This window comes from Mercenaria mercenaria, chromosome 16 (genome assembly GCF_021730395.1).
Source record: "Mercenaria mercenaria strain notata chromosome 16, MADL_Memer_1, whole genome shotgun sequence".
NCBI lineage: Eukaryota > Metazoa > Mollusca > Bivalvia > Venerida > Veneridae > Mercenaria > Mercenaria mercenaria.
Window position 1 is genome coordinate 13,523,660 of NC_069376.1, and position 12,671 is coordinate 13,536,330.

Consider the following 12,671-nt stretch of genomic DNA (forward strand, 5'->3'; position numbering starts at 1 on the left):
TAAATCAGCGTATAACAATAACGATAAGAGCAAAAAAGCTCTTGTGTGACAAACTAGGCACCCAGTAACAGGTACGTACCTTGCTTGTCACTCAGATATTAAAAGGTTGTAGCAGGAGGTAACGTATATGTTACTGGATACCTGGTTTATCTCAGCAACTCGTACTGGAATGAAATACCAGTACCATTTTCTCGTGAATCCCTGACTTCCACCCACTCAACACGGAAACTCTACCACTGAGCTACTTAGGCGGTGTTTCATTCCAGTATGAGTTGCCGCCATATTGTAGAATACTGTCAAAAACAGGACAAGAAACAATTACTTAAATTTATTCTTTTATCTACAATTTATGTTAGTAAATTAACAATGCAAGACATTTCAATATTTTTTGCAATCCATAAAATATGCTTCGATGATAACAGTAAAAATAAACATAGTTTTTGGATGTTTTGAACATAAGAATTACTTAAATGTAACTAACATTTTTAGCTCCACTATTCGGAGAACCGGGAGTTGGTATTCTACTCGCCTCGGCGTCGGCGCGATCTTTCTTGGTTGAAGTTTTTCGGCAACCTTTTGTTTCTTTGTTACTACTGCTTATATCTTACTGTAACTTCACATACACATTGTCTAGCATTATGAGCAGAGGCTGGACCCATTATACCTAAGGTCAAGGCCACCAAGGTGTTATACTTGGTCATTTTTAAGGTTAAAGTTTTCTATCATATCTTTGTTACTACTGTTTATATATTACTGTAACTTTACATGAACATTGTCCAGCATACAAGCAAAGTATGTACATGGACTGGGTTCACTTTGCCAAAAAGGTCAAGATCACCAAGGTGTTATTTTCTTAAAACTTAGAACCAAACATTCACCAGAGACCAAGGTTATTTTTAAGGTTAAAGTTTCTCGGCAAACTTTTATATTTCTGTCCTATCTTTGTTACTTTTGATTATATTTTACTTTAACTTGACACAAACATTGTCCAGCATACAAACAAAGTACCTGCATGGGCTGGCCCCATTATACCCGAAGTCAAGGTCACTAAGGTGTTATACTTTGGTTATTTTTAAGGTTAAAGTTTCTCGGCAACCTTTGTTTTTCTGTAATATCTTTGTTACTATAGCTTATATCTCACTGTAACTTCACATAAACATTGTCCAGCATAAAAAACAAGGAATGTGCAGGGGCTGGGCCCATTATATCCAAGGTCAAAGTCAACAAGGTGTTATACTTGAAGTTATGTTTATATTAATTTTTCGAAAGCTTTGTTTAGAGACATATAATTATCCTTGGTACTTTAAAAGATGCTGACTTAAAATCAAAACTATTTCTTTATAATCATCTTCTGCATATGTGGTTACAACCCCTATAACTTTAATTGAGCCATGCCATGGGAAAACCAACATAGTGGCTTTGCGACCAGCATGGATCAGACCAGCCTGCATCCGCGCAGTCTGGTCAGGATCCATGCTGTTCGCTAACAGTTTCTCCAATTCTAATAGGCTTTAAAAGCGAACAGCATGGATCCTGAACAGAATGCGTGGATGCCCAGCTGGTCTGGATCCATGCTGGTTGCAAACCCACTGTTGGTTTTCTCATATCACGGCTCAATTGTATTTTTTGACAGAATTATGCCCCTTTCATACTTAGAGTGTTTTGGCAAACTTTACCACAATATAAGATACTGACTCGATGCTTAAAATGTATCTTTTTCATTATCATTTGCATGTGTGGTAACAATCCCCATAACTCTGATTTGTATTTTTGACCAACTTATGCTCCTTTAATACGAATATTTTGTTTTGACAAACTTTATTTTCTGGACATAACTTTGGTACTATACATATACTTGAAACTCAAAATATATCATTGCCATCGTCATTTACCACTTCTATACTTGACCTTTAACCCCTCTGAGTAGTTGGATCTATTTATATCTTGGTGTATCTTCCTTTTAAAACAGAGATCTCTTATTGAGATATAAATTCATTTTACTGTCAAATCGCCGGATAGTGGAGTGCGCTGTTTTAGGGACAGCTCTTGTTTCTGTCAAAATTTATACCTACTGGCTTTTTGTAAGGGATTAAATTGGAGGGTATCGCCCTGAAGCGTCATATTGACATTATGGCTGCCGCATTTTTGTCATGAATACAACCGTAAAACGGTAACATTATCCAAATTCTTTATCTGCAAAACTGTTTTATCATTTTAAACATAATTATTACTGCATTTTGGAACTTTATAAATAATCTATCATTGAATCAAACGTTAATATTATCTTTATAACTCTAGTTAATATCGATTAGTTCTTTGACAGATTATCCTGAATGACCCATACCCGAATAGAAGAGTACATCCACCGCACATGAACAATCCAGCGATATACATAAATCTACAACCAACAACAGGTAGCTGAAAATAAAAGGAACATAGCTGCGATTTTACTTGCCACACATTTTCCACATATATAAATTGTTAACGTTGCATAAAGCGACTGAAAAATAGGCAAAAACGAAAAGATAAATATCACCGAGGTTATTCTGAATGGTTTTGAACTATAAGTTTTATATAGTCAGACTTAACGCTTTTCTGTTCATTACAAAGCGATATGCAAGACACGACTGGTCAAGCCTTTTGCGACCAGTGTAGCTCATGATCAGCCTTCAAATCCGTACAGTCTGATCAAGATCTGCACTGTTCTACATTTTTGTAAACACACCTTGTTTTAACAGTTAATAGTACGGTCCAAATTGAAAGATTGAGAAGTTCATTATAGAAATGTATGTACGTAACAGAGTAAGGGCTAAATATCTTACAAGCCGTCCAAAAAGCGGAGACGTGAGGAACTGTACAAGAGCAAATACGCCGAAAATCCACCCTGATATGGTGCTGTTTACATCTTTCTTGTCCGCCTGTAATTACAACAAGAAACATGTAGTGATCATGTACTTTCCCCGAACGCATGACATAACTTGATGTGATATCAGGATCCACTTATCTAAATAAACGAAAAATTTGTACTGCAAAATGAAAATCAATATACACCATGCCCTTGGCATATAATATCAAAAACATATAACCTATACCAAACTATCTCACGGATTAATACTACATTATATATATGACCCGGTATAGTAATTAGTACCTGTACAGATCTCATAATACTAACATTGTTGCTGCGGAAATAGTAGCAAATTTAATGCTTCCGAAAATAATGACAGAAAAATGCTATGTGAGTAACAGGGCCCGCATAGAAAACCAGTTTTAATGGGTTAATTTTCATTGTAAATTGCAGCATTTTTAAATCAGTTCTGACTTGTCTTTTCTGAACGGATTGTTTGAAACTTTTCAGGATACACTGGTTACCTCAAACGCGACATTTCCTCGCACACATTTTATCAAATGTCTAAAAAAATATTTATCTTAAATTGTATTTTTCCCGACATTTTTCAAATGGGAAAATACAATTTGACCATAAAAATTGACATTTTTGATTTTAAAAATATTAAAAAGATAAATACGATCCTTCTACCATTCCCGGAGACCTCAAAAGGAAGAGTGACTGTATAGTTGATAAACGGATCTTGCAAAGAACAACCGCTGTTCACGAAAGCCCTGTTACCCATTAAGTGAAACTGTATCAGAATAAAAGAAAAGAAGCAGAGACCGGATTATATCATAAATGTATTAGCCCGGAGATGATGTAAACAGGAACTTACCTCAATCGGGAAGAAAGGTGCCAGGATGGAGAGACTGAGAAAACTGAGTAAATTTGTAAAACTAGTTGCTATGAGTATTACAATCTGATCACGTGTCAACGTTCTCAAACTAAAACCTTTGTCTTCTTCTATAGTTTCATCGTTGTCATCAGAATTCGCCTTAGATTCACTATTTTCTTGTCCTGCACGTGTTTTCCGTGAATTCTCTTTTGAATCATCATTGCTAATAGATACATGCAGTCGGCAACTGCCCTCAGCGAGAGGCCAGGTACCACTTCTTAAAATCCGTTCCGTATAAGATTCAGCCGAACTTTCAATCCCATTAGCACGAATTTCACGCGTTTTCGTTTGCACCACATCGCCATTTGCACCAATTTTGTCGTCAAAGCAACGAGCATTTAGATCCCGTGTTTCCGGTGACTGTGAACTCAGATTAGTAAAATAATCACTGTCGTGTGCACTATCACGTGAAGTGTCGCGTGAACTATTCCCCCTATCTAATTCATCAAGATTATCAATCTCTTTAAAGTTCGTGTCGATAAAACTGCTATCTCTAATACCAGCGCCTTTGCTAAATCTGATAACCGTATCACTGACGTCACGTAATCCACTTCTAGACTGATCTGTAACTGTGTACCCGACGACCAGCTCGGATCCTGACGAACAGTGGGTGCCAGGCTCGCTTGGTTCCTGTCGTACTGAATCAGTCTCGCCATTTTCCATTTTACCATCTCTTTACTCTGCAATGAAAATGATATAGATTTATTTAGAGGTACTAATTACTTTTCCTCATTACTTTATTTCAGTCAGGATAAAATGTGCCGTTTTCGTGGCCGTGGGGCAGGAGTAAAAGTTCCACAGGCAGAGAGGTATGGGGACTTAGTGGACTCATTTTCTTACTGGACGAATTTTATGTATGAATTTAGTTCAAACTAATTGATTCCCAGTAATATATGTACATGATTAAATACATTCGAAATGTACATGATAGTTTGTACACGATATTAAAGCAGGAAAAGATAAAAAAAAAAAAAAGAAAGACCTACAGTCTTCCTTCGCGGACAAAATTATTTATGTAAATGTATTTGCACAAGAATATTAGTCTTCGGAAACAAACAAAACTGAGTATAACTGTAATGAAAACAATACAGATATACATGTATTTATAGATGCCATACAAAATAATGTCGGACATAAACATGATAAATGAAAAATAAACTTGAAAAGAAATACTCCATTTTGGAAGTTTAAAAAAGTCAAAATAAATGACATGACTTAACAGTTTAGGCGCGAGGCTTCCGCGACGTAATTGGAAGTCTATGTGCGTGGTTTCCGAGACATGACTGGCAGTCTAGATGCGCGTGACTCCCTCGACGTAACTGGAGGAATAGGTATGGGCTCCCTCGACATGACTGGAGGTATAGGTACGTGGCTCCCTCGATGTAACTGGAGGTATATATGCGTGGCTCCCTCGACATGACTGCAGGTATACGTATGTGGCTCCCGCGATATGGCTTGAGGTATAGGTACGTGGCTCCCTGGACATGACTGGAGGTACAGATGCGTTGCTCCCTCGACATGACTGGAGGTATAGATGCGTGGCTCCCTCGACATGACTGAAGGTATACATGCTTGGCTCCCTCGACATGACTGGAGGTATAGGTACGTGGCTCCCCCGATGTAACTGGAGGTAAAGATGCGTGGCTCCCTCGACATGGCTGAAGGACTGTGGCTCTCGCAACATGGCTGGAGGTATAGGTACGTGGCTCCCTTGACATGACTGGAGGTATAGCTGCGTGGCTCTCGCGACGTAACTGGAGGTAAAGATGCGTGGCTCCCTCGACATGACTGGAGGTAAAAATGCGTTGCTCCCTCGACATGACTGGAGGTATAGGTGCGTGACTCCCCCGACATGACTGGAGGTATAGGTGCGTGGCTCCCTCGACATGACTGGAGGTATAGGTGCGTGGCTCCCTCGACATGACTGGAGGTATAGGTGCGTGGCTCCCTCGACATGACTGGAGGTATAGATGCGTGGCTTCCTCGACATGACTGGAGGTATAGATGCGTGGCTCCCTCCCTCGACACGACTGGAGGTATAGGTACGTGGCTCCCTCCCTCGACACGACTGGAGGTATAGGTACGTGGCTCCCTCGGCATGGCTGGAGGTATAGGTGCGTAGTTCCCTTGACACGGCTGGAGGTATAGGTACGTGGCTCCCTCGACATGGCTGGAGATATAGGTACGTGGCTCCCTCGATATGACTGGAGTAATAGGTGCGTGGCTCCCACGACGTGACTGGAGGTATAGATGCGAGGCTCCCGCTACTTGAGTGGAATTCTAAGTGCGTGGCTCCTCCGGAAGTCTAGACGCATGGCTCCCATGAAGCGACTTCATGATGTCTTGGTTCAAGGTTCCCACGTCGTGACTGGAAATCCTGCTGCATGGTTCCCTTGACGTGACTGGAACTTTAAATGCGTACGTCCCTCGACATGTCTGGAATTCTAGATGCGTGACTCCCGCGACCTAACTTGAAGTCTAGGTGCCTATGGCTCCCGCGAAGTGACTTGAAATTTAGGTGCGTAGCTCCCTTTACTTGACTGGAAGTCTAGTTGTACGGTTGCCTCGACGTGACTAAGTGCAGACGCCTGACTCCCGCGACCTGACTGGAGGTCTAGGTGCGTGACTTTCGCCACCTGACTTGAAATCTAGGTGCGTGACTACTGCGACGTGACTGGACGTTTAGGCGAGTGGCTATGGTAAGCATAAACAATTGTTTGTATCAAACTGAGCACTCATGTTACAACTGTTTGTACCCAACTGAGCACCCATGTCATAATTTTTTTACCCAACTGAGCACTCATATCACAATTGTTTGTACCCAACTGAGGACTCATGTCTCAACTTTTTGTACCCAACTGAGGACTCATGTCACAATTTTTTGTACCCAACTGAGGACTCATGTCTCAACCACCTACCTAGCTTGACCTTTAAATACTTGGTGTTTGACGCAGTGTTCACTGCAGGCAAGCCGGTATAAAACTGATAACCCTCTCCAGCACCTACCCATCGCTGGTATTCGCACCCACTTCCAGAAATTCCTGGCTACGTCTATGTAAAAATAATTATATTTGATACAAGCCCATATTTATGCTATGATTTTAATTTCTACTTTCCATAGTTAAACTGAACTTAGGCAGTACAATCCTGATTTTCTCAAGAATTCTCTGCTCAGAAAATACATCAAGCGTATTACAATTAGAGCATCCATTAGCAAACAGCATAGATCCTGACCCTGAGTGCGCGCTGGATCAATGATGGCCGCAAAGCCATAATGTTGGTTTTCCCATGGCACGGCTCGATTATATAGATCTACTTTAGAGAGTGTGTAGATTTCTTAACACAGTTGATAGATCTATGTAAACATTTAACATGAACTTGCTGATTCAGTAAAATATGTTCATCGATAATCAGCGGGTGACTGAATAGTTGTACGTATAGAATAGTTGTACGTATAGAAAACTATAGAAAATGTTAAAAGATAAACAAGGTGAACACGAACCGTTTTGTTATATTCGGTTTACTAACAAGTATAATAAAATACTGTGATGCACACGTTACTGGTGTTCCATCTTAGGAACCGTGCACAAATACAATACCATATAAGTCTGTAAAAGTAATATTCAGCAGCAGAATTTCATCCAAGCAATTCATTGATATGTAGCCCCCCCCCCCCACGTTTTTCTAAAATTAATAAAGAATTTCAAAATAAACAATAGCTCACCTTTTTGGTTAAATCCAATAATCCACTTTCATAGTAAATTATAATGTAGCGTGTGATCACGATGTACATTTATCAAATCATGTGATTTCGACCATATTGTACAAACAATTTACATTGATACAGATCACTTACTATAATCTCACTGCTACATAATCACTGGCGTGAAGCGTGTACATAAAAGCTGATGTATATCGGGTCGGCAGTCAATGGTAACTCAGAATGCATTAGAGCGCATGACATACGTATAATTTAATGTTATTTTGAATGAGATTGTATATATTATACAAGGGTTGTCCCAGAATATCACGAGCTTTTTTTATTATTTCGAAAATAAGCGACGCATCCAATAATTATTTTTTTCACTGTATACTCTACAGGACTATAAAGTTTAAAATTAGATATCTGTCATATACTCGGTAAAAAAAGTCCTGCACAGATGGATGCTTTCTTCATTATAACGCATATTAAAACATTACATGCGTCTTTAGATTTACTATAGTCAACAGATATCTGTTACAATGACACTGGTCGAAACAGAATGAAAATCGATACATAAACGATCAAGTTATAAAAGTTTATTATATGCACTGGGGGTCAGCCTTCAAAAATGGCAAAAGAAAATTTTAAGCAGTAAATTTGAAAAGTGCTCAGAAATGTTTTGCTTGCATTCTTTCCTCAGGTACCGACCGTACACACAGACAAAGTTTTGAATATGAGAAATTTATTCTATTGTTGATCAATCAAATACTTATGGCCGGTTGCAGGACAGATCGTCCAATAACTCGCGGATCAACACTGAGCGGCGGGTTGAGTTATCTAGGGTTATCTATGAATATAGGGCTATATTCATAGACAATACTCCAACACCACTCATTGAGTACACTCAAATAAATTGCCTAACGGTCACGTCTTTACTCAGGAAAGATTCCATTTGTATTCATAAAGATGATTGACAGTCGAGTCAACTCCCAAGAGTGAGTGACTGTTGAGGGAGGTCCTGGGGACCCTTGAGTGTTTCTAAAGGTCTCATAATGTTAGTTTAGATGATAAATTTACAATATTTGATTGATTTGAAGGTAAGATAACAGTGTCATGTTAAAGCGGACTGGATCTATGCTGACCGCAAAGCAAATATGTTGGTTTTCACATGGTGCCGCTCAAATAACATTAATTCAACAAAATTCTTGTTAATACAAGTAACTGAAGATGCCTAAGCAGAAGGACATTTCATTTTCTCCTAATGAGAAAGAAGTTTTTATAAAGTTTGAAGAGAACAATAAGATCATAGAAAGCAAATGCAACAATACGAAAATATTGTTTCAGACGGAGGGCGCTTTGACGGAGATAGTAACATTGCGATATATCTGTATTTAAACTCTATAAAGTTTCTCAAACATATCCAGGTAATCAAACACAGACAAACTTTAATTTACCTCATGTACAATTGAAAACAAACCATGTATTTAAATTGAAATATGCTTTGACTCGGCGATAAACCTATACTAACAACCAGGTTTGTACGTGAAGTGTTCACTGAGAAATCATTACCGTGTAAATTTCGTCGTGCGACCCAGCCATATCTTGGCCAAGAATTGTAACGGTTACCTAAGAAGATGTTTCATGCAACTCGTTTGATCGGCAGATCACAATAACTATCGCTTAACTCTAGCTTATAATTGTTTTGCAACCGGCCATTAGTAACTTAATTACTTAATTATTTTGTTTGTAAAATAAATTTTATAAAAAAAAATAAACTTGCGATCCATATTCAAAGTTTGGCCACTGTCACAGTAATAGATAATGTACTGCCAAGGCGTCCGTTAAGACAACTACCTAAAGAAGACCGGGCTCGTGCCCTGGGACATTTACAAGCTGGTATACGACCCCAGGATGTTGCAGCGATATTTGGAATTCATCGGAGTACTGTTGTTCGCCTCAGTCAGCGGTATCAAGCAGACTGTCACATTCAGCGTGGAGATATACGCATTATTATTGTTTGGTAGTAAAACAGTGATTTAACCATTTTTGACAGAGGACCCTTGGGGTCTTCTGTTATGGATTATACCCAAGAACGGATACTTGGATTTTATTTTCGTTTTCAGTTCTGTGTTAAGCTTTGATTAAAGTTTAATCTGGTATACTCATGTTTGTTGTTTGTCATATAATAAAAATATAGTCACCAAAAACATCCGTGTGTGCAGAACTTTTTTTACCGAGTATATTATTTGATTATTTTTAGATTATGGACGGCAGTCAGTGTTAGTCGGCGCACACTAAATTTTCCCACTACAAAAAGAAACAGCTTCATTTTAAATTCATAATTCATGTAACTAACCGCCGCCCCCCCCCCCCCCCCCCTCACACCTTTGGCTGATGACCTACTATTTGGAAATGAAATAATATTTTCTCAAAATTCAGAAACACATCGGAGGCCACCATTTCAAAATTTTACACGCAGGGACAGCTCTCTGACCCCCCCCCCCCCCCCCCCCATCAAGAGAGTAGGAGAGTAGTAACCCCTCCATTGCCTCTAACTTTTGACCTAAAATGCACCAGAGGCCACCATTTCATGCTTGTATTTCAACAATTCTAAGGCGAGAACCCCTGGCCCCCTAACATGGGCAGAGCCCCCGTCCCCATGCTTCGGTGGCGATGTCTTCGTTCTAGAATGGTGCCCTGAGTCAAATATTTCTGGATCCGAGCCCTTCTATGCATGTAAATGCTTCAATAAACATGATTCGCCGATCATCCATTGCTCAACTGAGTGAAACTTGAAATTTTCATGCACAACGCGTTTGGCTCCGGGATAATCTCGAGATTGTGTAATAGATACAGTACGAGCTTTTCTTCAGAAGCCGAGGATAAAATTGGTGTTCGTCCTAGCGAAATGGCTTCTTACGTCTGTAAGAGGACACTTTTGAAGAAAAACGAGTAACTGTATCTGACTTATACGACTATACCCCCAGGAGAGCTTTCTTACGGTTGTAAGCGGACACTTTATAAATAGAAGTGTCCTGTATTAACGCACTCTATCAGTTAACTACCTGCACGTGCAAAATCGTGAACAAAGTCATAAACTGTATTTGATGTAAGAATGTCCCTTTTCAAGGTGAATTAATTTTTGACTATCTTCTGTTGAAGGTATCAATACTTTAGAATCGCAATGCAAATAAAGCTTTTTTAAACAACATAAGAAAGAATTATTAATTTCAAGTTATAAACAGAACGGCGATGATGGCTTTTGACCGCACTGTAATACCTGACAAATTAGAAATTAAGTGAGCCGCGCCATGTGAAAACTACGGTGTTCCGTTAAGGCCAGCGACTGCTCCCTATGAAGGCGAAGGTACGATTGTACGATGACGAAGCGCGACAGTACGGTGACGATAACAGGACAGTCCGATGGCGGAGCGCGACAGTATGATGGTGACAGTCCATCGTACTGTCGCGCTCTGCCATCGCATCTTCGTTCTTCACCATCGTACTGTTGCCGTCCTATCAATCATGCGCAGAACTTATTTGTACGACTTATTACCGTCCGAGTGTATAAATAGTGTTAAAACACGGTTTGCTATATATTATTTCGATTCTAATATGCCCTTTATCTAAAACAATAGATAAGATGTAGTAGCGCTCTTGTTTTGGTCGCAACAAAAAATTTGACGTCACCGCACGTTAACGTGATGTTATTCTAGCGCGAACTTGTTTTAACAGAGACAAGCACATTAGAATTACTAATAATCTTGCGTAACATAAATTTATAAGAACAAAACCGAACTTATTGAAGGAACACAGATTACCAAAAGATTAGCGATAACAAACGACTGTTTTCTAGACCTAATCAAATATTATTTATATTAGGCCCTAAATATTTTTAATTTCTCACCAGAAAAGTAAACAATTTATTTTTTGTTTATAAATAACACTCTGCCTGGTGATAATCGTTTGAGTATTGTGTTCAAGACGGAGCAGGCATTCCTCGATCCTTAATGAGCATTATGTTTTCAGTTGAGCTTAGTAACCATTCTTTTTGTGAGCCTACATAGCTCACATTACCTCTTGTGGCCTTTCTCCGTTTAAAAGGCTATTTTTAAAACATTAAGGCGAGTGTTTTGCTAACAGATATTATAGACCCAAGATTAAAATCACAACAAACCTCTACTGTTGAAACGTAATATTTATAAACAGATAAAATATATCGTACCTACATTACAAAATGACACATCCAACAACGGAGCTCCGATGCCTCAATGTAAACAGTCAAGGGGGTACTAAGAGGTCTAGGATTTCGTCCTTTCGTCAAAAAGGCTTCTGTTATTTAAAAACTTGTATATCATGTAGTGTTGTATACCAATATACAAACACGTGTCAGCAACCCGTTTGAAATTTGAATGCACGAAAATTTCGGGTTATATCACTAGTTGATACAGTATGGCCGGTTGCAGGACAGATCGTCCGATAACTCGCGGATCAACGCTGAGCGGCGGGTTGAGTTATCTACCTATAATCTCTAGACTATCCCGGAGTCAAATGAGTTGCGCATGAAAATTTCAAGTCTTACTCAGTTGAGTAAAGGATGATCAGCGAATCATGTTTATTTAAGCAGTCACACGTATAGTGGGTGTATGTGTATACACGGTGTAGCATTATAAAATTAATAGTAATTATAATACAAATTTTATTTTCTGAAGGTTACATAGTGTACAAATACAAATATTATACAACCTATTTTCAGTATGGCCTTCAATTAAATTTCATATACATTCACCTATCTACACAATCAGACAGTCAATTCATTATTATACATTTAAACAAAAATACAAATATCAGAATTACTTAAAGTGTCTTCGACAAACAGGTCTCAAATTGAAGAAGTCTTTAAATAAATATGATATACACAAAATTATAAGTGTAACAATAACTATGCTTTAAAAGGATTATCATGCGTCACAAAGAATAATTCACGACAATTAAGATGTGCAAAAAAGGTAAGTCTGACCCATAAAATAATATAGATCTACATGTTCCAGATTTGGATAATAAGATATTACACTTACAATTATTATTGTTAACCGAATTATTCAGCATCCACACTCATTTGGAAACAAATAAACCACGCCAGGAGAAAACCAACATAGTAGCTTTGCGACGAGCATAGATCC

The 12,671-nt window shown here is 38.7% G+C and overlaps 1 protein-coding gene across 1 annotated transcript in view; it reads right to left on the bottom strand.

Annotated features, from left to right (window-relative positions):
* Positions 1-7,670, bottom strand: part of LOC123540520 (MFS-type transporter SLC18B1-like) — a 34,622-nt gene extending 26,952 nt beyond the window's left edge. Inside the window, exons 1-4 of the mRNA XM_045325611.2 lie at positions 7,510-7,670; positions 3,726-4,465; positions 2,823-2,918; positions 2,345-2,418 (exon numbers count right to left, since the gene is read on the bottom strand). Of these exons, the coding sequence (XP_045181546.2) occupies positions 2,345-2,418; positions 2,823-2,918; positions 3,726-4,448 (893 nt within the window). The 5' untranslated portion in view covers positions 4,449-4,465; positions 7,510-7,670. The remainder of the gene's footprint in view (positions 1-2,344; positions 2,419-2,822; positions 2,919-3,725; positions 4,466-7,509) is intronic.
* Positions 7,671-12,671: the final 5,001 nt, after the last annotated feature.